At 40.4% G+C, this 26,225-nt stretch overlaps 1 protein-coding gene across 8 annotated transcripts in view; it reads left to right on the forward strand.

The window, feature by feature from the left end:
- tead3b (TEA domain family member 3 b) overlaps positions 1-25,329 on the forward strand; it is a 31,354-nt gene extending 6,025 nt beyond the window's left edge. The window contains exons 3-16 of one of the 8 annotated variants that reach the window (XM_020621286.1): positions 5,424-5,675; positions 13,395-13,459; positions 14,407-14,469; positions 14,604-14,666; positions 16,888-16,899; positions 17,748-17,876; positions 18,007-18,050; positions 18,220-18,276; positions 18,684-18,754; positions 18,874-19,010; positions 19,268-19,441; positions 22,183-22,326; positions 22,467-22,619; positions 23,197-25,329. In XM_020621286.1, coding sequence (XP_020476942.1) covers positions 5,552-5,675; positions 13,395-13,459; positions 14,407-14,469; positions 14,604-14,666; positions 16,888-16,899; positions 17,748-17,876; positions 18,007-18,050; positions 18,220-18,276; positions 18,684-18,754; positions 18,874-19,010; positions 19,268-19,441; positions 22,183-22,326; positions 22,467-22,619; positions 23,197-23,310 — 1,350 coding nt within the window. In that variant the 5' untranslated portion in view covers positions 5,424-5,551 and the 3' untranslated portion in view covers positions 23,311-25,329. The remainder of the gene's footprint in view (positions 1-5,423; positions 5,676-13,394; positions 13,460-14,406; positions 14,470-14,603; positions 14,667-16,887; positions 16,900-17,747; positions 17,877-18,006; positions 18,051-18,219; positions 18,277-18,683; positions 18,755-18,873; positions 19,011-19,267; positions 19,442-22,182; positions 22,327-22,466; positions 22,620-23,196) is intronic. The other 7 variants (XM_020621454.1, XM_020621374.1, XM_020621529.1 and 4 more) reach the window with 7 other exon arrangements.
- The last annotated feature ends 896 nt before the right edge of the window (positions 25,330-26,225 follow it).

A 26,225-nucleotide genomic window follows, 5' to 3' on the forward strand; every position in this document is an offset into this window, starting at 1 on the left:
TTTTGTTGCTTATAAGAAGGAACATATTTCTGTTTATATTTAGTTGCTCTGAGAAACCTCAGCTGAAGGGGAGAAACACTTAAGGAGTACTTCAGAATCTAATGAGTAATACAGTATGTGTGCCACCTACTGTACAAACACTGTGCCACTGTCGTTGTTGGGATAGCTCAGTGGCAGGGGAGGAAAGTAACGGAATACATTTACTCAAGTAACAGTAGTTGAAATTATCTCCACCTTCACCAGCGACAACATTAAATGTCACTAAATAATTAATCAGTAGCTATAATCCAATAATATGATGCACCTTAATATTAAATGTGCCAGTACGTTTACTTTTGGTACATTAAGTATATTTTAATGCTAATCATTTTGTATTAAAGTAACATTTTGAGCACAAGACCTTTCCTAGTAGTAGAGTATTTCTACACTGTGGTATTGCTACTTTTACTTTAGTAAAAGAGCTGCGTACTTCTTCCAACACTGCTCAGTGGGCTTGCGTTACTCATGGTGTTATGTTTAGTCTCTGTTGTGTACAGTATATTTCTTTAAGACCTATTGGTCTTAAACATTGGTAGATTCGACAAATGTGCTTTTCCCACCAGTGGACTAGAGAAGACATGTTGCCATCAGGCCATAAAAATCAGAGACACGACAGAGCAGCTTTGCCTCGCTGTAGTCTTTGAATTCCACCGCATACTGTTAAGTAGAAGCCCATCTGGCTGGTCCATGTGAGAGCACCAAGATGATCTCATGCTTAGTCGAAGATAAAACTGAGGAATAAAAATTAGCAGTGTAAAAAATGGTTAGCTCTGCCTTTTCTGACTGAATGTGAATTATTGTTCCCACTGCTGAATCTCAGACTCTGTTTGTTTTCCTGTCTGTGGTTTCCTACATTCAGTGGCACACTTATACCAATGTCTGAGATAGAATCCCTTGCCCAATTTTAAGCTGTACTGACTGATTTCCTGCATGTAACCGAGCAGCCTGACAGTGACTCAGTAGAATTACTGGAATTCACTGGGATATTTTGCTGCACACAGTCCAGGTTAGGAAGGGGGGGAAAGGCAGTATGGGTGCCAGTGAGCTCTGGTAGGTCCGTATGTGGAGCCGGAGCAGAGATAAGCCGGGTGCTGAAAACAGACTGCAGTGTGATCGCTCTGTTCCGGCCTGGGAAAATGAGAAGAGGGATTCTGGTGCATGAATGGTGCTGTTTGAATGAACGTGTGAGGTGCATACCTTTGCAGCTTTATTTACACTCCCGCTGCACATTGGAATTCTTTAGCATATCGGTCTCGAGAGTCCTACGGCCTGTCTTCCAGAAAGTAGGCGAGGGGGTGTGTCCCTGATTTTTGTATTAAATATGAGAGCAATGTGTCATTCAATCACAATCTGTAATAAACCCACCCATTTAGCAAATGCTTGATGGAGTCTCCCACACAGATATGTGTAGTGGACCAGGGCTCCAGCTGTCGATTATTATCACCGTCCATTAACCTGTGGATTATTTTGTGACAAAGCGTTTAGTTCGTTGGTCTGTAATGTATCAGAAAACTGTGAAAAGGATCAATCAGTTTCCTAAAGGCTGAAGCAAAATGTAATTTTTTTGTTTGCTGTGTATTTTATCAGTCAAACTTGTCTTAAAGGGACATTACAATACATTGTGCTTTCAGCAGCTGTTCTAATAATCAAAATGTTGATTATAGCTGCTTTTGTTTTTTTAAATGACACTCTAGCAGTAAATCATGTTAGAGAACCGAATTCCAATCATGTTCATCTTGATTCCTTTTATTGGAACTCTTTACAAGTATCAAACTAACGGTTACATATGAAAGCTGTCCTTGTAACTTAATGTACCACTCACTTTTATCATGAAGTCATGACCATTGTCCTGATTTAAGTCCTGTGATTCCACTGGAGGATGTATTGAGAAAATGGCTCTGACAATGCCCTCCCTCTCGCCTGAGCTCAGCGTCACAAAGCAGGATCGTGTTCACTGCTGATGTTGCATTCCAGCTGGAACAATCCCACTGTTTTCCAGACCCCAAAGTGGACGCCTAAACTGCACAACACCCCCACCGCCACCCCACACTCGTCCCCCCATACACACCCCCTTTTCCCCCTTTGCTCTCCAACCAACCAGCTAACCCACCCACCTCCCACTCCTCTCATGCACGCATCCCCTGGTCTCCTGTCCTTATTTGGGTAAAGACGTTCTGAGCTCTGGGTGGAGAGGGGGAGGCAGTTGGAGGGAGGGAGGGCATTGGGTTGACACAAGGGAGGCAGAAGGAGAAACAGTGAGCACTCACAGCTCTTTCTTAATAAGGACATGTCTGGAATTCAGGCCCGTCTCTTGGTGAAGAGCCTCTCTTTCGCAGCACCTCACTAGAACACGCTCTTGTTAGCAGTTGGGGCGCGAGCGTAAGCGCCATTGTCAGATCTGCATGTTGCACCTTCTGCTGCTCTTCGCAGCTCACAGTGCAGAGAAGGCTTGCAGTGTTTTCTCTGCTATAATTGGAGATAAACAATAGAGTGGTCATCCCTCCCTCCCTCTCTCCCTCAGTGTGCCACCAGTCTTATTATTATTGCCTGGCTGTACTGAAGCAGTTGCCCCACAGCACCTGTGCATTCATTAATAAAATACTTTGGGCTATTTACATTGTCTGAATTTTTGTGAGCTTTTGCTATTGTCTTGGGGTGTTGGTCTTTATAAAGTATTGTGCATTTATTCTGAAACATGTAGGACATAATATGATTAAGCTAACCCTAACTATAGTCACATGCAGGCAGCAGTCATTGGTGGGAATCCAACCATGTGACCCGTGAGGACTGATCTAGACTGACTAGATCACTTGAGCTACTGACGAGTCTTCAGTTTCAGTGTTGCGTTTTAACACTATGACCCTGTTGCAGAGGGTTTGCCATAACCAATACCCTGTGAGCTAAAATTAGCAGTTTGACTTGTGGATATTTGTCAAACTCTTGTTTGGGCTCAGTGACCTCCATAAATTTCATGTTGTATGCTGCACTGCAGGACCCATACATCTGCTCTTCTTGCCTTTCATCTATGCAGTTTCCTTTAAATGATGGTGGGAAGGGAGAGGACGCATCACTAGTTTGTTCACCTGTTTGTGGTTCTCAGATGATCTGGTGCGACTACAGAGACGAGGCCAATGGAGATCTCTGGGCAGTTTTGTATTGCAGACCTTTCACAATTTCATTTCATTTGCAGTTTTATTTGTATAACGCCAAGTCACACCAAAAGTCATCTCAGGACATTTTACACAGTAAGCACTTGGCAACAGTGAGGAGGAAAAGCTCCCTTTAACGGAAGAAACCTCCAATAGACCCCGGCTTTTGGTGGGTGGCCTTCTGCCTCGACCGGTTGGGGTGAGTGGATAGAGGAGAGAGAAAAGAAAAAAACCAACAAGTCGAAACAAACAACCAACCAAAACACTTGACAGGGTGATGTGGCCAGTGACTGCTCATCAGAGACGTAAAGCTCCAGAGCCAGGGCAAACTGCAGGAAGGTACAGGGAGAGAGAGAGGACACACTACAGGAGAGAGGAGACACACAGTGATGCATGGTGGCATATAGATGCAGAGAGAGGAGAGGAGCTCAGAGCATCATGGGCCCCCCAGCAGCCTAGGCCTATAGCAGCATAACCAAGGGAAGGGTCACCTGATCCAGCCCTAACTATAAGCTTTATCAAAAAAGAAAGTCTTAAGTCTAATCTTAAAGGTAGAGAGGGTGTCTGGCTCCCGAACTGATACTGGGTGCTGTTTCCACAGGAGAGGAGCTTGATAGCTAAAGGCTCTGCCTTCCTATTTCTTAGGGGGGTAAAAGATAAGGTAAACTTACCTTTTTGGATATTATTTATTTATGTTTCTTGAAAATTATTAGTTTAAATCACATTTTAAGATATAAAACTAAAAGATTATCTGTAATGCTTTGCAGTATTTAATCATAATTTCTGAATGTTCATATAAATAATTGTAATTGGCACCATCCCGGGGCGCTGGGTATTAATCCGGTGCATGTTATTTTTGTCAGCATCTGCAGAAATGCTAAAGCAGAAACATGAGCATCCTCAGAGGATCGTGGTTACCTCATAGACTTCCATTTCAGAAACAATACAATGCTGAAAAGGCAGCTTGAAAAATACTTAAGATCTTCGTCTTCAGCGAGCCATGAGACAACCACACAGGGAAACAGTTCCCAGCCCACAAGAATTCTTTGAGGCCAATGCTGATTAGTGAGGTTTTTAAACTTTGTTTTATGGAATATCTTGAACTCATTTGGCCATTTCAGAAAAATTAAGTTGAGGAAATAGTAATAATTACGGTTTGCATTGTTTATTTGTGCAGCTTTAATGACTACAATAAAGTAAATGTCAAAGGCAGCCAAAGCTGTGACCCTCAGACATTCCTCATTCAAGTTCAATATTCATTATGTTTCACATATACTCATTTATCTAGATTTATTAAAGCAATAAAAAAAACTGTAGGCAACCTTGGCAAGTATTAAGATCACATTGTATGGAAAGTATTATTTAATTTTGTAGATATGACTGAATTGAATTTTATCAAATGTGTTTGAATATCAGCAGCACTGTATCATAAATCCAGTATAAGCAAAACAATGTAGGAAACTGTTGTCTGCTGATTATCACAGTGTAAAATGTAGACCAAGCAGCAGCGGATTTATTCTGTGAACACTGGTCCAAGAGTCATAAAACTTGCTCATCCACTACCACCATGAAAAAGGTTTCCAGGCTTCCGCATACTTGCCAAAACAGGCGATCGCCTCCACACAGGGTCTCAAAATAATATGTTAATAAGACAAATAACGGCTTTAAATTATATGTTCGACCCAATCAAAGAGTCATGTCTTACTGGGTGTTACAGATCATAGTTTTACAGTCAGTTTGTTTAACCTGTAGTTCCAGTTGTGCCACTAGACATAAACTGATACGAGCAGTCTGATTCAGAGTAATGCTGGCAACACGACTTGCATGGCATTGCTGTACGTGACCTCTCGTTCCTGCATACGTTACTCAAATGAGGAAAAATAGTGTGTTTCATCATAATGAAAGAGCATGTCACCCGGTGCAGCAGACTGGCTCACTGGTGGGTTTTAATCATTTCTGGACAGCGATGGGGAATAAGCTAAACAAGGCTTTGGCTACACAGACAATACTTGTCAGTAGGATTAGATTATTGTTGGTTTTTTGTGTCTCTTCATTTCCTTATTGACAGTCACAAAACCATAGAATATCATCAGACCTATCCTGTAATTTGCATGTTAGGATGAAGAAGTCTCACACTCTTTAGGTTTTATGTATAGTGATGATTATTTGCTAAAGTTGTAAAAGGGATCCATTGTTGAATTAAACAACTAAGAGCTTGTATCTTGTTTTTGACAGACCTACAAATCCTTTGATATTGGGGCTCGGGGTCGGGCCCAGGGAGAGCCGCCATCATTGCGTCCAACGAGTGGAGCGCCAACGGTAGCCCAGAAGATGGGCTGGACGGGGACAACGAGGACAAGACCATGGACGGGGACGCTGAGGGCGTGTGGAGCCCGGATATTGAGCAGAGCTTCCAGGAGGCCCTCGCCATCTACCCTCCCTGTGGCAGGAGGAAAATCATCCTGTCAGACGAGGGAAAGATGTATGGTGAGTGCACTGGATAGCAGTCAAACGAACACAAGAACAACAATTACATGGAAATCAGCTCCACAATGAATGCACAAAAATGAGAAACCAGTCCATTCCACAGATATTTGTGGCTGAAAGAAAAGAGCCCTACAAGGAAATGAGAAAACTACTTTCTTCTTCTGGCACTCATTTCACAGCTTCGAGACAGAGTTGCGTTTTCTTTCCATGAAGTACTCTTTGACAAGCCTGTACCTGTTCTGCTGTGACCCAGGAGCAGGTTCTTCCAGTCGCACCAGCGCTCTCAGAGCTGGTTTATTGTTGTCTTGAGAGCATCTCAGCTCTTCTCCCCTTGATTTACACCTGTCTGTCTCTTCACCATGTTTTTCTTTATGCCCATTGCTTCTCTTCCTCTCTACACTTCAGTCTTAAAACCCGCTCTTTGTTGTTTAGCGCTAAATGTCACGTTCTTATTTCTCCCCACACCAGAATTGCTAAGTGTTTTGCCTGTAGGTGCCTGATTGAAGTTTCTTGAGAAGTGTTATGTTTGATGCTGAACAGCTTGGTTAAATTGGCAATAATTAGCACAGTGTGAGTTGAGACTCGGCAGCATCACATTGGCATGCTGTTCTTAAACATCCATATGGTTTCAGAGTAGTTAGAGCCGTTTCCTGCAGTGTGTTCATTAAATTGCAGGTGTTGAGTCCTTAATGTCCTGAAAACCTCCAACTGGATCTGCTGGCAAGTCCTTTGGTAGAATCACCGACATCCAGGTGTGAGAAATTGAATGCTTTTGTCTCTCATTATTTTGATCCCACTTTCCCATTCCTATTGTTGAGACAGTGTGAGCTCTCCTAATTAGATTTAGCATTTGAAGTTGGACATTTTGCTGAACAACAATAAATGGTGATTGAACAGAACACTTCTGCTTTTGTTACTGTTTAACTTGGGCTTGTCCTGGTCTTGTGAAATTATGTTCTTTTCACCATTGTAACTCAACTCCCTAAAGCCACGGTTTGTAAGACTTTCCTGCCCTTTAATTATTGTCCATCATGTCTGAAAACTTGAAATTAATTCAATCTTCAGTGCAACCATAAAAGCCGTCTGTCATTGCCACAGAAGTCACTGACAGACTATGTATTTTAGAAGCATTAGAGTTTGTTTTTAAAGCATTCTCTTTCGGGTCGCTTTACTTTGCTTGACATCACATTAGATTCTTTTGGCATGAATCACTCACGACGAAATTTCATTCTGTTTTCAGCAGGCAGGTTTGGATATTCAGTGACAAATGCATACCTGAGTTAACTCTACCACTGTTGCAGCTTCCGTAGAACAAACAAATGTAAACATAAACTGTTCTATTAATGACAGCATGTTCAGTCTGTTCACTGTTAGCATGTATGATGTGATTCAATAAGGTATACAATCAGTTTTAATCAAATTTCATCAAATTTAATCTATCACATGGTTATTTTAAGCACACTTGAATTACATAAGCTTAAATATAGAAGTATATATTAGTAAGGTTTTATAATTTTCCAGAATGACAGTTCATAACATGCTTTTAATTTGACAGTTGTGTACACACCTTACAGTAAAACCTAAATAACCCCTCAGTCCTATTTAGCAGGTCAGTGTTGTGTCCCAGGCTCCGTGCACTTGTCATGAAAATGTCAACAAAGAGGCATACACAAACCTGCCCCCTTAGCAACAAACTGTCAGGACCCTTTTAGAGCACTAACTGCCCTCCCTTCATTTGCAATAAGTCACCTAAGGCTCTGGTGGCAGAGCCAAGGCATGACCCAGGGGAAGCCTTCTCACAAGGTGATTACCTCAGACATCTAAAAGCTGTCCTGACGTGAGGTCCGGGGAATGTTAACGATTGCACTGTAAGTACAGTAATACTACCTTGTGGTCCCAGACACTCAATAGCCTCCAAAAGTAGGCAAGTCATCCCTCCTATTGGGAACTCCACTTTTTCTGCCAGGATTTATTGTTTTCATTTGCTGGGAAACCTTCGCAGGTTTCCATAAGCAGGAATACTGCTTTACACAGTTCATGTGTCTAGACTTCCCAGCTGCACTGCCAGTTGTTTACTCAGCTCAGAGGTGAGCAAGAGTTCAAAAAAGAATAACACTCACTTTTAATAATCACATGTGTTAATAATCAATGCAGATATTTCTGTACATGAACTAAACTTAACTAAGATAAGCTGTAGTTTGTGACATAACCACAGTTATAACAGTTAAATGTGATTCTTATTATAAAACTCAAGTCTACCACACCTCTCACAAATTCATCCTAGTCACTAACACGGTCACCTTTTTCACCCCACACTCTTACATCGATATGATAAGCAAAATGTATTAATAGTTGACACATTTTACACCTTATGTTCAGAGGAAGTATCTTTTAGGAGATGCATGTGTCGAAAAATGTGGCCTGTCTTGTTTTGCTTTGGGGCTGTGCTGACACGTTGTTCACCTGTGTTTTCTGGCCTTGACAGGTTTGTCAAACCCCAATCACTCACCTCTTTCTCTTTCTCTCTCCCTCTCTCAGCCCTGCAGCTGACACAGCTGCAAAGCAATATGGGAAGCAAAGGCTTATGTCCGTTTTGACCTTTGAAGGTCCCATTAGGAGTTAGTAGCAGGCTCAGTGCTTGTGCACAGTTATGAGAAATATATACTGAGGGGGCTGAAAGGCCTGAAATGATGACTGAGCAGGCCTGGTGCTTCCCTGTCGGCCCCCTCACTGAGATGTTAGGAATGTTTTCAGCCATGGCAGAACAGTGTGTTAGCAATTTAGGATTACCTCAATGTTGTGAGAAGGGAGGAGAGAAGAGAATAAGGGTGGACAAAGGGTTCAGGAGCGAGAAAGAGCAGGAGGAGGGGTGTAGGGAGGTGCAGAGAGTGAAGAGAGATTACCTTTTTGTTCACTATCATAGCGTGGAAGTGGAAAATTCCAGCAGTCATGTAGTAAAAGAAAAAAAGATAGGCGTGTCCTGTCAGGGAAGAGGTTAAGAATGACTGTTGAGCAATCAACTAGGGATTCATAAACAGCTCAAAAAGAGGGTAGCAAGATGGAAGACAGCGAGTGTGGGGAAATCGGAGGCAGATGGCAAGTGAGGTTATGTATGCAATTGTATGAGTCTGTCTGTGTCTGACTGTATGCACCTGTCGTGATCCCCTGCTGTGTGGGTCAGCCTTTGCACCGTCTCTCTGACCGCCCACCATGTCAGGTCTGAGCAGGTCTCGGCTGCAGATTAATGACACAGATATCATGTCCTCAATGTTTCACCTGTTGGGTTTAGGGGATTCTAGGGAGCAGTTTGTCTAAAATAGGATCAACTAATATAACCAGTCCTACTGGGTCACTGTTGTAAGAAAACTGAGCAGAAGCATTAATCATCCATAAAATGTGCACGTGCTCATGCAGCCGCCGCTTTGAAGTCCTGGCATGTTTTGTAATATGGGGTAGTGATTTTATTTTTTTACCTTAGGCGAATGATATCTGGGTGCAGGTTTTTCCTAATGTAGACATCAACTCATCTTCCAGATCTGTTCAGCAGTATTTTGTGTCTGAGAACGGGTTTACTCCTCAGAATGCACTGTACGCTATGGCTTTGTGTGGCATGACAGATGAGGCATTTTGGGACTCATGACCCCAGTTCCTTTAAGTTTTGGCTGCACAACTCCTCATTTTCTACAGAGTAATGCTATATATTGTACAGGGAACTTCAGATATTTGCACTGGTACAGTACTATGATCCAGTTTGTTTCACAGAGCAGAAAAGTAGCATCTGACAACGTGACTCACAGCTTGTCTCCCCAGCCATTAGAATGTTCAACTTTATAAAAGCTTATCTGATACTCTGACCCGTTTCAAAGTGTCTCATCACTTAAACTACAGGAATTGATTTAAAATACCACAATATCAATCAGATACTGTGGGAACACTGGAGATATCATATCAGCTCAGAACCACAGAGCTTGACTGGCAGTGTTGGGAAGCGGTGAACTACGTGTAATTAAACTAGTAGTTTAAATACGTTTTGCAGTAGCTTGATGGTAGTTCAACTACATTAATATCTACATAGTGATTCAAGTAGTTAATTTATGTTTTGCCATTTTTTAACTGCTGAAACTGCACGGTTTTGGGCCATAAAAGGAAAGGAATGGTTTTATATTTTTATTTTACCATGCTGCATGTGAGCAGCTTTTCAGTGCTGACAAGGACATTTTCAGTGCCAAACGGAACCGCATGTTGGATTAGAACTTTGAGAGATGGCTCATGTGTGGTATAAACAAGAGATTCTGCTCTAACAAGTAAAAAAAAAATAGGTCAGTTATTTAGACCCGTGTTCAAGCTGTTCATACTGTCTGAAAAGGTGGAAGCTGAAAATTGTTTTAGACTGTACAAGTAAGACACAAGCAGGCCCACGTTTTTATGCCAGTGCTCAGGCTGGTCAAAAAATGCAAGTTAAATATTTATTTCTTTCTGTTTTAGTTCTAGTCAGATTATACAAAATCCAGATTTGTTTGCAATAAAATATAACATTTCTTGCACTTTTGCCCCAGTGAAAAACCCAGATGTTTTATTTAGTACAGGTTTAGGTCTCAGGCAAACTCAACTGCATTTTTACTGGTATGTGACGTTTCTGTATTATATTTTGTTATAATTTAGTTTCACATGTACAGCGTCAGTTAGATCTTTATTTTTTAACTATTTTGAGATACTTTAGTTAACCAAACTAGATTTCTCCCAGTAGCAGCTTTTTCCACTTTGAAGTAATTGGTAGCTTGCAAAGCTTTCAAAGTAGCTTCCCCAACACTGTTTGCTGGTCAGCAGATGAACAGGACACATTTTTAATTTACCATGCAATACCAAGGCATTACTTGCTTAGTTCTAATGCATATTTCAGGATGTGTTATGCTTAGGGATGCAAATTTAAAAATGTTTGTCCTTAATTGATCGTCGTTAACAATCAATTATCGGTTCATAGTTAACAATTTATGAAATGCTGTGGTTTTATTCTATAACAGAAAAAGGTTTTAACCAGTGATATGACCTATGGCAAAGTCACAGTAAGTTATGAATTTAAAAAACACATTAATTAAACACCATATTACTTGAATTATAAATTAACCAACACGAGTTAATTTCTTCATATATAAATACATAAAAATGAAGCAGGTTACCCCAGTCTCTCTACAGCGGACTCCAGTTTTACTGGTTTATGTACAATAATACACACACCTTGTCTACATTTTAAGAATAACGTACCTGTAACGTTAATACAGCTGCTGGCAACACCTGCTCCGTCTGTCCCCTGGGATCCACAAATATTTTCTTTTAGTCCAAGAAATCTTTGAACATTTACTGCCACTGGTAAAATGCATATATACTGGAAGTGGGAGTGGAGTGTCACTTATCATGTTCATGGATGTAGGTGGATGTATCGTGGATCATGTTCGAAGCATGTTTAATTAGAGCACTTGGTAGTGATGCTCTTTGCTGTGCCACACTCAGCTCCTGAGCTTCAGATAGAAGGCTAACCCAGACCAGACCTTATGGTGCACTGTTCATCAACACAACTGCCACAACAACCACAGAAAGCTGCTGCAACTTATTTCTTCCTTGGATGACAAGGAGATGCATAGGATTTATAATTTGTGCATCCCTTCAAATACAATTGTAACTCCATCTCATTAACCCTCCTGTTATGTTGCGGGTCAAAGTGACCCACAAACATAACTGCTGAGCAGGCATCACCTGAGAAATGAGGTGATGCCTGCTCAGCAGTTATGTTCGTGGGTCAATTTGACCCACAACATAACAGGAGGGTTAACCAGTGAGAGGCATCACCTAGAAGTGTGACCAGGTACTCCAGAAAACTACACTTCATTCTATGACACGGGGACTAAGAGACAGACAACCACACACACCCACACTCATGCCTACGGACAGTTTAGAGGTGCCAGTCAACCTAAGCTGCATGTCTTTAGGCTGTCTGTTAATATGTATTTTAATTGATGAAGTTATTAATGGCAATTATTAGAAAATCGATGCATTCCTAGGTCTGCTAATAAAATAACTTATATAATCGCTGGAATTGTAAATGCAGATTTTGTTTGGTTTTACTCAGTCTGAAAGTCCTGAAGGTTTGCTATGAATTTACAGTTTGACAATCTCTGTACAGTACTGAGTCCGCCTGACCATTGTCAGAGAAGTTCTTATATTTCTTAGTCGAACCTGCAGCACCTAGATCATATGGTACAGTCCTCTGCAGTGAGTTATCAGTGAAATTCATAGCAAAGCCCTGTGGTTGGGATGTTTCCCCTCTCTGCCCCTCAGCTGAAGAGATTGAGAGTGACAGTTGGGTGGGGGTCGAGCTAGCATTGTTCTTTCTCTGCCATCCTCTGCTGGGAAGGTCGGCAGCAGGTGCTGCTGTCCCTTGAGTGCCGGGTAACACAGCGGTGTTGTTTTGGGAAAAGGGGTTACTTTGCTGCCAGGTGGCAGTTGTTGGCAGAGACAGTTATGGCTTTGTGTTTCCTCCAAGAGTTACTGCATCAGCTGCCCCTTTTGCCCTTTTAACCCACGACTCCCTATCCCAACCCAGTGGAAGTGCATATGAGCATGTGTGTGTTCGCCCAAGTTCTGGCTGTGTGCGCAGGCCCAGGCCAATCAGACTGGCTAGCACAGATGTGACAGGCTTAGAGGAATGCTAGGAATGCGGAGGCGCTGGAACAGGCGTGTCCATCCTTGGCCCAGGGAAGATGGGGAGGGGCTACCTCAGTATCAGCAGACAGTTCAGCTCTGCTCTGCTGGCCGACCGCCGGGCCGACTGGTTGGAGAGTACAGTGAGTGCTGCAAGCCCACTGGAGATGGCTTACAGTACTTTTATGGTAACCAGGGCCTTCTGGAGGCCAAGTATGTTTCTCCTGTCATTATGTGTCTGGATACTGAAAGCTGTTAAACTGTAAGCTTCCTAGACACACAGTCTTGTGTGTGTCTGTGCGTGTTTAAGAAAGCACATCTTGGCCAGTTTTTGTTGGTGAAAATTTCTGTCAGCAAGTTTAGAAGGGTTGTTATTCATAATAACGATACAGCAGTACACCCTCCCCCTTTGGCCTAGTGTTCAGCCACGAAAACCCAGTAAGCATGACTTGGCTATGAAAAGAAGTGAAAAGGACCAAAGGACTGATTTCCTCTTGAGACAACAAAATAATGCTTTTTGCACTTCTCATGAACTAGAGATGATTTCTGTGTGATCAGGGCAGTGCTTGTTAAAGCACATGCTCTGCACTAAATATAAAGAAAGCCCAGAATAGAAGCCTGTTCTCTCCACAACCTGTTTGTGCAGAATGTCGAGAGTGGATGTTATGTCATTAAAAATATGGTTCTGTTTTCTAAGCACTCTCTGTAATTAGTCTACAGGGCCATGCAAACAAACAGTAAGGAGGTGTGAGACGAGATAATGAAGACTTAGGGGTAAAATAAGAAATTGAACATTAACATACAGCTTTCCTGTAGGAAACAGAGGTGTTATTGTGGCCTGTGACCTATGACAAAAGTAGGCTTGCTTTGGGTAAGGTCACACTGATGTTCCTCTTACATGAGATATGCATTGCTAGAGTGCCACCTTCTGTCCAGTGTAGTGTATTATCAGAAATCTAGAAATGTTACATATACTGTATTCTTCTATTTGTTTGTGACTTCAGCTTCTGTTTTTGGTTGCAGGTCGTAATGAACTGATAGCAAGGTACATCAAGCTGAGGACAGGCAAAACTCGCACAAGAAAACAGGTAAACAAGACCGAGGACTGAATTAGAATAATCATGCATGATTTTGGTTTAACTTACTGATAGTGCAAGGCAGCTACACAAACACCACAGGAAGGATGACAATAATTCATTACTGCTAGAGGTGGAAGAAGTACCCACATCAGTAGCAATACAACACTGTAAAAATACTCTGTTACAAGTAAAGGTCCTGCATTAAAAGTGTTACTTAAATAAAAGTAGCAAATCATTTGCATCAGTACTCATTATGCAGAATGGCACATTTCATATTGATGTATATCATATTATTGTATTAGAATTACTGAGGCATTATTATGTACATCACATTTAATGTTGCAGCTGGTAAATGTGGAGCCTTAACCAGCTTATATGTCTATAATTTGAATTACTGCTGGGTAGCTTATGAGTTTTCCACTGGAGATCAGTAAAGTCGTATGGTTATACTGTAATTTATTAATTTGGTTTGGAAAAATAACTAGTAGCTAAAGCTATAAAATAAATGTAGTGAAGTCTAAGTATGAAGTAACACAAAATAAAAATACTCAAAAGTAAAGATAGCTCAAAATTGTATTTAAGTACAGTACTTGAGTAAATGTACTGAATTACTTTCCACCACTGATACCAGCAGCCACAACAACTTCTGAATGGATTTATTCCTGTTGATTAATTACAAAATAAGCAAGTTATTTAAAGGATAAGTTATATAAATTCCTTATTGTCAACAAGTCCTATCAAAGGCAAAAAACTCTCTGTATCATCAGTGTGACTCACTAATGTGTGTGTGTTTTATTTATCTTCAGCCTTATCCTTTAAATAAACTTGTATTGTGTGAACTACAATGAGCTCCTACTGTGTGTGTTATTATGTATTTGAACATGCATGCATGTATGTGTGCATGCATTTGAGTGAATGTTGTGTTTATGGTCAAAAACTGTCTCACACCCCTTTAGGTGTCTAGTCACATACAGGTGTTAGCACGGAAGAAAGTTCGTGAATACCAGGCGGGTATAAAGGTAGGTGCCACCAACCTGCCTCCTGGCAACACTGACTGGGCGTCGCTTTCCTCTTTGGTTACCGCTTCTCTCTTTCTTCCCTTGTCTTTTCTCTCCTTTTCCTCTTCTCCTCTCTTGGCTATTCTTCTGTGCAGGTTTCTAGCCACTTGCAGGTTCTCGCCCGGAGAAAATCTCGCGAGATCCAGTCAAAGCTAAAGGTATGCGCTTCACCGCGGGCTCGGCGGGGCTGGCAAAGGCTTGGCTTGGCACTAACCAGTTCACTTGTGTACATTATCATTCCTTGCTTTGATGCGAGGCCAGTTACTACTAGATAAGCAGAAGCAAGCTTGGCATGCAAAATTAGTTGTTTTATGACTATGTGTTAATTGTCTGGAAAATGTAACAGTCTGCCTTTGTATCATGCATGCAGTGCACAGACAGTTAGAGCTTTTAACTTCTACTGTAGGTTTGAGCTGCATTAAACATGGGCCTAATAGCATCCATATCAAATAGAGAGTACCAGGTTAATCTAAAGCTTCTTCTTTGAAGGAATGCTACACAAACTGTTAAGATGAGCCCAATGAAAAGTCGTTTAGCTGCATGATGCTCCAGCTCTGTATCTGCCCTCTGTGCCAGCCATACTTCTCTGAGACTTCTTCTTTCACTAAAACTCTCTGTACTTTAGTTGCTACCTTTAGTTCCTCTGATGTGTCTGTCTGTAATGTCTTTTGTAAACCCAAACATAAATTAAGAATCATCTTTGATCACTGTCATCATATTATTTCGTTTGGTTTGTCTTGTAATTGTTTCATTCCCTCTTCCTGCTTTTTTTATTGTTTTTGCATATTCACATACTGTATATAGATAAAGAGGCTGCCAGACTTAATGCCCTAGTAGTCACCTACATCTACAGGCGTTGCCTTTCATTTTAAATTAAACCATTTGTCATACAGAGACACTGTAAACTAGCCATATTTCCAGTGGTGTCATATGTCTAGATGGGTGACAAATTAAAGGAAAAACCTGAATAAAAGAGTTGTCTCTTCCAGGATGACAATGCCCCATCTATAAGGCATGAGGAGGCTACTGAATGGATTGATGAGTATTAAGATGATGTGAATCATATGCTGTGGCCTTCACAGTCACCAGATCTCTACCCAGTGGAACACCTATGGGAGATGCTAGAGTGATGCGTTAGACAGCGTCTCCACCATCAAAACACCATTAAGAGATGTCTTTTAGAAGAATGGTGTTCATTCATCCAGAGTTCAGAGACTTGGAGAATCAATGCCAAGGTGCACTGATTGACTGTTTCTGTTGGCATGTGGAGGCCTAGCACTTTATTAAGATATTTTATGTTGGTTTTTCCTCTAATTTATCCCCTGTCTATACTTCAGTTATCCCAGTTGAACTAGTGTGATAACCTATATGGAAATAGAAGGATCAATCATTGTACTTTCTTATATCACAGATTTTGACCTAAAAAGTAATTGTATAATGCACAGTAGGAACAATCAACTTAAGTTTCTTAACTCCAAGATAAAAATCCATGAACAGCACTCTTTATATCACATATACTGTATTTGGAAAGACAAGTTCTGTAAATGAACAAACATGGAGGCATATTAGGTTCTAAATACAGGTTTTAGGTTTTCTCAGGTTTCAAGGCATAAAACACGCTGCGTGGTGATTTTTGTCCTCTCTGCTCAAAGGGCTTTATTGTTGTGTCCTTCACACAACATCTTACATATGTTTGTAACAAAATGAATTTGAAAAGTAATATTGTATGCCATAATTTTAAGTGTTCACTCAGCATTCATTTAGTTCAATCATTTGATGTTGGTCAGTGCTGTCACTTCAGTATGTTTCTTGTCATTTTGAAATATTAAATATCAGCTAAAGAACTATGCAGTTGTACCTACCCATACCCTATGCAGAGCTTTTGCTCTGTTCACATGTTTGTCAAGAATTTATTAAGCCAGAAAATCTCCCCGAAAGTTAGTTTCCAAGCCACTCTTTAAAGATCAAATGGCTGACACCAGGAAATTACGTAAAAAGGACAAGTAGAGAGAGCGACTGCTAAATTAGCTATGCTCTGTACCCAAATTTGATGTAATACACTGAAGGATTGTGCAGCAGAAAACTTTGAAGCATTTGAATTTCGACTATTTACAAAAGTGATTTGTTCCCAGAATATATACAGATTTTGAATAAAAAGTCATTAAAATCATGTCCTTTTCATCTGCTGTATATTGTGTAAAGATTTATTGAAACGTTGTGGGGTCACTGTCATTCATGGTGTGAATTTCGAGTTCGTCAACACCGTGTCTATAGTACAGAAAAAGAATTAAAAGCCAATTTTTAATCTTGTCAAAGTTTTATGTCAACCAAGACTTTTAATGAATCTTACTGCATCATTTCTCTCTTTTTTTGATTCAGGCGATGAATTTGGTAAGTGAGTCTGACTTGTGCAATATGCTTCCCTCCTCGCCTTTGTGTGGCAGCACAAGTACACTGTTCCCTTGCTTTGGCCCTCTGCTGGCATGGTGACCTATCACATCGCTGTCCCGTAATGAAGCAATGCTTAGAAAATAGCCACACTTTGAACACAGTACTGCTGCACATCCTGCCTGATGCAGCATCCTCCCCTCAGTCTCTGCCAAAATCCAGTCTCGCTTGCTTTGCACAAGGTGTCACTCCTTGATTCAGGGTCTCGCTTCTAAGGCAACTTTCACAGCTAACTTAGCTGAAATGCATTCCTTGGAAAACGTGAGAAAAGAGCGATAAAGTTTGAAATATTAAAATGAGAGTAAATTGCTTTGATGTGTGTGTAAATCATAAACTATGTGTCATGCACCATGGATATGTATTTTTTGCCTAATGACTTATTTCACGCACATAGTACCACCTCAGTAAGTTGATGTTTATTCTTGGATGCAACATGAATGGGAAAACTCAGTTTCAAGTCAATGCGCTCTCTTTATTCTCTTTTTCCTGTGATGGTCCTGATAACACACTGACCTTTACTACCCCTGGGGCAACGCTGCTTCATTTTCTCTCCTCTTCTCTTTGCTTCATTCTGTCAAGCTGCTTTTTCAAAAATGATTTTCTTTGCATGGTTTTGAAGATTAGTTACTGTATAATTATCGACTGTTAAGCTATGTTCCTGTCAATCTTATTAAAACCGTTTTTCTCAAGATTATCACAGACATTTTTTGAAACAGTTACAATTAGTAAATGTTTCGGGTTATGGTGCCACCTTGTGGTTGACAGCCTTAATTTCTCTGTGTTACCTTTAGGACCAGGCGACTAAAGACAAAGCCCTGCAGAACATGGCAGCACTGTCATCTGCACAGATCGTCTCCCCGAGTATGATAAAGAATCATCTTCCACCGCTGCCTCCTGCCCCCTACCAAGCAGCCCCCAAAGTGAGACCACTGTTCATTTAATGTGCAGTTACAGGACATAGCCACATTTTATGGTTGTTGCTTCTTTTCAGTAATGAAAAATGATGTTTGAATTTGGAGCAGCAATTTACAGTTTCTATTTTCTCTCCAGTTCTGGCCTGCTCCGATCTCAGGACAGCCTGGACCCTCTCAGGAGTAAGTAAACTGCTCTACTGATCCCACAAGGTACCTGTGGGAAAACACAAGGGTTTGTTCAGTTTAAGAGAGATACTAATGCTAGAGATACTTGAATGAGAGAGTAAATGAGAGGGTTAGGGTTAATGTCAGGTGGGCATGATTAACGGATCACATTTTTGCACACCAGGCTGGTTCTAGATCTCAACCCGGGAAGGACTCCTGGGTTTGGCCACACCAGCCATGCGTAAGTTCCCCCTAGCAAAGCACAAAGCAGCACTAACCTTTCTTGTACACTGTCTTGTACTGTATGTTTCCTGCACTAATGTGAACCATCAGCAGGCAAATTAATGGCTTCAAAACTGATTGAGAAAAAGGAATAGGGCAAAGGTTTGCTATATATGAACTATATAAAAGTATAGATCAATATCTTAGATTTTTCATTTTTCATCATTAAGAAGCATTGAAGCAGGTGGACTTACGCCTAGCTGGTGCAGCAGCACATCCTTACAGTTTGACGCTAACAGGATCAAATATATAGTCAAACCCGTGTGCCACAAAGATCTTTACTACATTAAAGTGCTTTTTTCTGATGCTACCATCTCTATATGGTTCGTATGTCATTGTTTCATAATACTGTTCAATATCTTTCAGTATCAAACCTTTTGTACAACCACCATACCCAAGCCTACATATACAAGGTCCTGTTCCACAATCCATACCGAGTGAGTAGGAAGTCAAAATCTGAGAGAATTTTGTGAAAATGAAAACAAACTAGTGAATGACATGGAAATGGCAAGTCACTGTCTCTGTGCCTGTTTTTATAAATGTGTGTGCTGTCTAGGTTATGAGCCCTTGGTGCCTCCCCCTGCACCAAATGCTACTGCAGTGCCAGTGTGGCAGGACCGGACTATCGCCTCCTCTAAGCTGCGAATGCTGGAATATTCAGCCTTCATGGAGGTCCAGAGAGACCCAGACAACGTGAGTTAAGGTTTCACAGACAAATGCTATAAAGCTTATTAGTTACAGGAAAGTGTTTAAAATATGATTTTGGTGGTGAACAGTACTGAAATGGGAAAACTAACAACAGAGGCTAAGTACAACAGAATCTTCAGTTGGTCGTTTGTTGAGTCTGATGTCAGAAAGCTGTTGACAGCAGGCAGCTTTACGCAAGTCTTTCCTTCTTCTCAAAAGTCAGCAGAAAGTCACATTGTCTCTTCTGTCTCTGTCTGCTGCAGTACAGCAAACATCTGTTTGTCCACATTGGACAGACCAACCCCTCCTACAGCGATCCGCTCCTCGAGGCTGTGGACATCCGACAGATCTACGACAAGTTTCCTGAGAAGAAGGGCGGGCTCAAAGAGCTTTATGAGAAAGGCCCTCAGAATGCCTTCTTCCTAGTTAAATTCTGGGTGGGTTGTCATTGCCAGTTATTCAGTGTTAGCGTCCGTTTGTCTTCCACATTGTCTAGTTAATGCTTAATATGATCCCGATAAGAAAAGTGTGAAATCTTATTTACAGCCTTTTAGCTGTTATGTCAAGTTTTAAATGAGTTGACGTACTCATCTTTAAAAATCACATAACTGAATGTGAAAATGTTTCACTTTTTTAAACAAATGCTTGAAGTGATAAAATTGACTTTTTTTTTTTTTTTTTTTACATACTGTACAGTAAAAATCCCATTATTTTGCTAATGGCATTCATTCTGTGGTGATAGGCCACTTCTAGGCCATTTAACCCACAACTTCTTCTGAGTGACATGTTCAAAGTTCAAAGTGTTTATTTTGTCATATGCACAGCTAGGAAACGTGTTTCCCTGTACAATGAAATTCTTTCTTTGCTGTCCAGATGAATGCCACAAAATACAAATGAAATATAAAGTAGATACAGTATTGTTCAAAATAATAGCAGTACAATGTGACTAACCAGAATAATCCAGGTTTTTAGTATATTTTTTATTGCTACATGGCAAACAAGTTACCAGTAGGTGCAGTAGATTCTCAGAAAGCAAACAAGACCCAGCATTCATGATATGCACGCTCTTAAGGCTGTGAAATTGGGCAATTAGTTGAAAGGGGTGTGTTCAAAAAAAATAGCAGTGTCTGCCGTTGACTGTACAAACACAAAACTATGTTGTACAAACGTTTTTGTTTCTAGGATTTAGCAATCCTGTGAATCACTAAACTAATATTTAGTTGTATGACCACAGTTTGTTATAACTGCTTCACATCTGTGTGGCATGGAGTCAACCAACTTGTGGCACCTTTCAGCTGTTATTACACTCCATGATTCTTTAACAACATTCCACAATTCATTTACATTTCTTGGTTTTGCTTCAGAAACAGCATTTTTGATATCACCCCACAAGTTCTCGATTGGATTAAGGTCCGGGGATTGGGCTGGCCACTCCATAACATTAATTTTGTTGGTTTGGAACCAAGACTTTGCTCGTTTACTAGTGTGTTTGGGGTCATTGTCTTGTTGAAACAACCATTTCAAGGGCATGTCCTCTTCAGCATAAGGCAACATGACCTCTTCAAGTATTTTGACATATGCAAACTGATCCATGATCCCTGGTATGCGATAAATAGGCCCAACACCATAGTAGGAGAAACATGCCCATATCATGATGCTTGCACCACCATGCTTCACTGTCTTCACTGTGTACTGTGGCTTGAATTCAGAGTTTGGGGGTCGTCTCACAAACTGTCTGTGGCCCTTGGACCCAAAAAGAACAATTTTACTCTCATCAGTCCACAAAATGTTCCTCCATTTCTCTTTAGGCCAGTTGATGTGTTCTTTGGCAAATTGTAACCTCTTCTGCACGTGCCTTTTTTTTAACAGAGGGACTTTGCGGGGGATTCTTGAAAATAGATTAGCTTCACACAGACGTCTTCTAACTGTCACAGTACTTACAGGTAACTCCAGACTGTCTTTGATCATCCTGGAGCTGATCATTGGCTGGGCCTTTGCCATTCTGGTTATTCTTCGATCCATTTTGATGGTTGTCTTCCGTTTTCTTCCACGTCTCTCTGGTTTTGCTCTCCATTTTAAGGCATTGGAGATCATTTTAGCTGAACAGCCTATAATTTTTTGCACCTCTTTATAGGTTTTCCCCTCTCCAATCAACTTTTTAATCAAAGTACGCTGTTCTTCTGAACAATGTCTTGAACGACCCATTTTCCTCAGGCTTTCAAATGCATGTTCAACAAGTGCTGGCTTCATCCTTAAATAGGGGCCACCTGATTCACACCTGTTATTTCACAAAATTGATGACCTCACTGATTGAATGCCACACTGCTATTTTTTTAACACACCCCTTTCAACTAATTGCCCAATTGCACAGCCTTAAGAGCGTGCATATCATGAATGCTGGGTCTTGTTTGCTTTCTGAGAATCTACTGCACCTACTGGTAACTTGTTTGCCATGTAGCAATAAAAAATATACTAAAAACCTGGATTATTCTGGTTAGTCACATTGTACTGCTATTATTTTGAACAATACTGTAAATAAGTAACAAAATCTAAGGCACTTTAATTAAGCAGCAACAGATGCAGCAATATATTAAAAAATATATAGGAATATAACAGAATGTATGCAGCATGGGAGCTGCATGTGCAGCAGAGTCATTGTGCAATTATGCATGTAGCACAAATAAGTAACACAAAACATAGGACACTTTAAGCAGCAACAAATGCAGCAATATAATAAAAGAATATAATAGAGAATGTATGCTGCATGGGAGCAGCAGTCAACAATCATTGTGCAATTATGCATGTGCAAACTGAGAATGTAAACAGTGATATGTGATAGTGAAATCCAGCTTATGCAAAATGCTTCCTTTTTCTATGACCCCATGGTGGTTGCATTGGTGAAGACCCTTATCTTAAGATTACAGACAAGGCATTTCACAATGTATTGCTTCATCATGTACACCACACTTCTCTTCCATTTAGTAATCTGTCTCTGCGCATATTATCTTTTCCCCAAACATCTAGTCTCAAGAATGTTTGTTGTTCCACAGAAACAAAACTCCATTAAAACACCTTAAAATTCTCTTTCAACCTGACAGTTCATGTGTTATAAGGTGCTTCTTTTTTAGTACCGTATGTATCAGAACATATAATATGATGACATTTGTGCCTTCTGCAGGCGGACCTGAACAGTAGTGGCATGCAGGATGGGCCTGGTTCTTTCTACGGTGTCAGCAGCCAGTACAGCAGCACTGAGAACATGACGATCACAGTTTCAACCAAAGTCTGCTCGTTTGGCAAGCAGGTTGTCGAGAAAGTGGAGGTAAAACATACATTAATGATTAACATTCTCACAAACTCAAATTTGTTCATGACCTACCAGATCTGAGATGATGGTGTCCTTGCTCGGACATCATTTTAGCTCACTGCTGGATGCTTTTGTCCCTCCTATGTGTGTTGCAGACAGAGTATGCCCGTCTGGAAGGGGGAAAGTGTGTTTACAGGATCCACCGCTCTCCTATGTGCGAGTACATGATCAACTTTATCCACAAACTCAAACACTTGCCTGAAAAATACATGATGAACAGTGTTCTTGAAAACTTCACTATACTACAGGTAACACAGAGTTGATGTGATCAGATTATAAAAGAAATTGTATGGCATTAGGAGAACTATATATGATATTCTCTTTTTTGCTGAGAGATAGATGAGGTGACCAGTACCACACTCATGTTTATAGAAAATGTGAAGCTACACCAGCAACTGGTTAGTTTAGCTTAGCACAAAGACTAGCTAGCCTGGCACATACTATAACCCCCCTTCAAACTACAATGCGTTATTTGTAGTGGTTGGTTTTTTAATGAATTAAACAATGATGTATCAGTTTAATTAGTAAGATTTAGAAGTTCTAGTAGATGGGGGTTTGTAGTGTTTGGACAGAGCTAGGCTCCCTAACTTAGTGTAGAGATGTTCCAGTCTCTGTGCTAAGTTAAAATAAGCTGCTGCTGGCTGTATCTTCATATTTGCAGTAACATTACCTCTTTGCAAGAAAGCCAACAAGCAGATTTCTTGAAATGACAAACTATTCCTTTATCAAATTATGAAGTTATCAACTGATGATCGCTGCAGTATTTCCCAATGGACTCTGCTGCTTCTTAACTCTCACTTGACATTTTCTCCTTTGACCCTTCAGGTGGTGACGAACCGCGACACCCAGGAGACCTTGCTCTGTATAGCATTTGTTTTTGAGGTTTCTACAAGTGAACATGGAGCTCAGTATCATGTCTACAGACTTGTTAAAGACTAAACAGCTCTTCAGGGAGGTTTTGGAAAAGCCAAACAAAAGCATGACACGATCTTTCTTTGACCAGCTCAACTATCCAGGAAAAACAACAAAAAACATACAAACAATGCCAGATCGAGCTAACAAGGACATATTTTAAGCTTTAAAAAAAGCAGCAAGGAAACAAGTGCCAACATGCAAAGAAATTTTGAAGAATTATGGGTTTTGTCAAACAAGTATCTATTTTCCATGTGTTTAAACATGCTTTAGATGAAGTGGGTCACTTTTGCCGAGGTATTTGATGGAGCTTGAAATGTTTTATTGAGGGAACAAGAACGTATTTAGGTTTGAAAAGATTCTTGTGGTCTCCAAAGGAACAGAGTAATAAAAGAGACATGTATATAAGATTGAAAAGTAAAGAGAACAGGACAACAGAAGGTGAAAACCAGAGGCAAGTGGTTTGTTAGGAAAGCAAGTGCCTTTTCTCCAAAGATTATATCATTGCCTGCCACTTTGGATTGCCTTTTTTTTACTACCTCTTGTTTTTAAATGAACAGAATGGTTATAAAATAGTCAGACTTGTGTGTTTTGTCACAAAAATTTGAAATAAACCTTTCAGCTCTTTTGAGGCAGTTTTTGTATCTGGTCACTCAAAGGAAAGGAATGGGATTACTCATTTTCATGTAGTCTGTTGTTTTACAAAAAATAAAAGTCCCAAGTTTTACAGTTCAAGTGTACAGGGAGGTGGTTTACTATGTTACTGTATTATTAAAGTTCTGCTTTTTATGTTTTATTACACAAGTTTAAAAGAATCAGGTCTTACAAGCATCTATCAACAGCATAACTGACTTTTGACACCAGGGATGGATTATACCATTATTACCCTGACAGAAAGCCAGGGCTTTGCCATCCTCATGAGGTCCCCTGTTATTTCTCATTATTCATCTGTTTGAAGACGTGTGCTTGGTTGCACTTAAATGATCAATAAGGGGGTGGGATGGGGGAGGGGGAGGTGAAGCAACAGCAGTGCTTATTATCTGCCTTGACATACGTATGTAGCCTAATTGAAAAATGAATTGTTTCTGTACTGTGAGTCAGTGGATACTAAAGGAATACATGTTACATAGGAGTACTTTTGGCATGCGCGGGGGGTGGGGGGTGGGGCGACCTCAGCACAGAGACCATGGTGAAGGTGGAGAGAAGTTAATCACTGTTTCTTTTGTTTAAAAAAGACATTACATGCTGTGAAGTCGGTTCATTTGCTTCACCCCTCTCATGTGAAAAGCTGTGTTCATTGATCTAAGTTAAATTTTTGCTATTTAAGAAAATCTTTACTGACATTAGACATGAAATAATTTTGAAATCCAACTAAATAATTGTCTTGAATGTGAGCTGTTGTCTCTGTGCTGTGGAGTATGACCATTGATTGTTATTTATACAGTTGGAAAAGAAATTATGGGAGGGCAGGGTGGGGTTCTACAGATGTAGGGATCATTGTCCATGTTAAAAGTGTTGCAGAACCCATGCTAGAGTCAGGATTAACTGTCATCCCATGGGTCCTGCTGATGAGTGTCTACTCTGTGTGGTTCACTGGACAATTCTGTTATAAAAGTTTAACTCTGAGATATTGTATGATGGACTAATGGCACCTGGCAATGAATGTCATATTTCAAAAGCTAGATACGGTAACACTCCTCTTCCAGCAGGTTTCCTAGATTATCTTTTATACAGACATTTTTATGCCATTATCAATATTAATGTTGTGTTTTGATTCTGTTTTTTGACTTTCAGTGTTTGCCATATGCTTCACTGAAAATAATGTGTGATTGTGCTGATAACTGATAATTAATGAAATATCTAATGTATCATATTCTGAATGGTGTGGGCAGTTGTTTTTTTTTTTTTTTTGGTTTAAGGTGGTTTACTATTGTCTTTGTTACTATTGTGCATTGCAATTTTATACTTCAAAGTAGAGGGTTGGACTATGTAATCAAGCAAATGTATCTAACAATAAAAGACGCATGGTGCCTTTGGGGCCATTTCCCCCACAAAACTTATTAAATATGTTTGTAAATGTGTTTTGTCCACAAGGGCTGTGTTCATACGGATACAGAGCAGTATGAATTAGTGTTGTCTTCCACAGGTTTTGCAATAGGACCTTTTTTGAGCTTCTGTTTTTTGGTGTGCAACATAGCATTTGCTTCAGGGCTCCCATGGCGCTCTGCTGTAGGTGTTGCACCAACTATGGAATCCATCACATTCTGTTAGATACAGTGGGTACGGAAAGTATTCAGACCCCCTTAAATTTTTCACTCTTTGTTATATTGCAGCCATATGCTAAAATCATTTAAGTTCATTTTTTTCCTCATTAATGTACACACAGCACCCCATAGTGACAGAAAAACAGAATTTTTGACATTTTTGCAGATTTATTAAAAAAGAAAAACTGAAATATCACATGGTCATAAGTATTCAGACCCTTTGCTATGACACTCATATATTTAACTTAGGTGCTGTCCATTTCTTCTGATCATCCCTGAGATGGTTCTACACCTTCATTTGAGTCCAGCTGTGTTTGATTATACTGATTGGACGTGATTAGGAAAGCCACACACCTGTCTATATAAGACCCTACAGCTCACAGTGCATGTCAGAGCAAATGAGAATCATGAGGTCAAAGGAACTGCCTGAAGAGCTCAGAGACACAATTGTGGCAAGGCACAGATCTGGCAAAGGTTACAAAAAAATTTCTGCTGCACTTAAGGTGCCTAAGAGCACAGTGGCCTCCATAATCCTTAAATGGAAGACGTTGGGGACGACCAGAACCCTTCCTAGAGCTGATCGTCCGGCCAAACTGAGCTATCGGGGGAGAAGAGCCTTGGTGAGAGAAGTACAGAAGAACCCAAAGATGACTGTGACTGAGCTCCAGAGATGCAGTC

The sequence above is a fragment of the Monopterus albus genome, unplaced genomic scaffold (assembly GCF_001952655.1).
Source record: "Monopterus albus unplaced genomic scaffold, M_albus_1.0 scaffold1.1, whole genome shotgun sequence".
Taxonomy (NCBI): domain Eukaryota; kingdom Metazoa; phylum Chordata; class Actinopteri; order Synbranchiformes; family Synbranchidae; genus Monopterus; species Monopterus albus.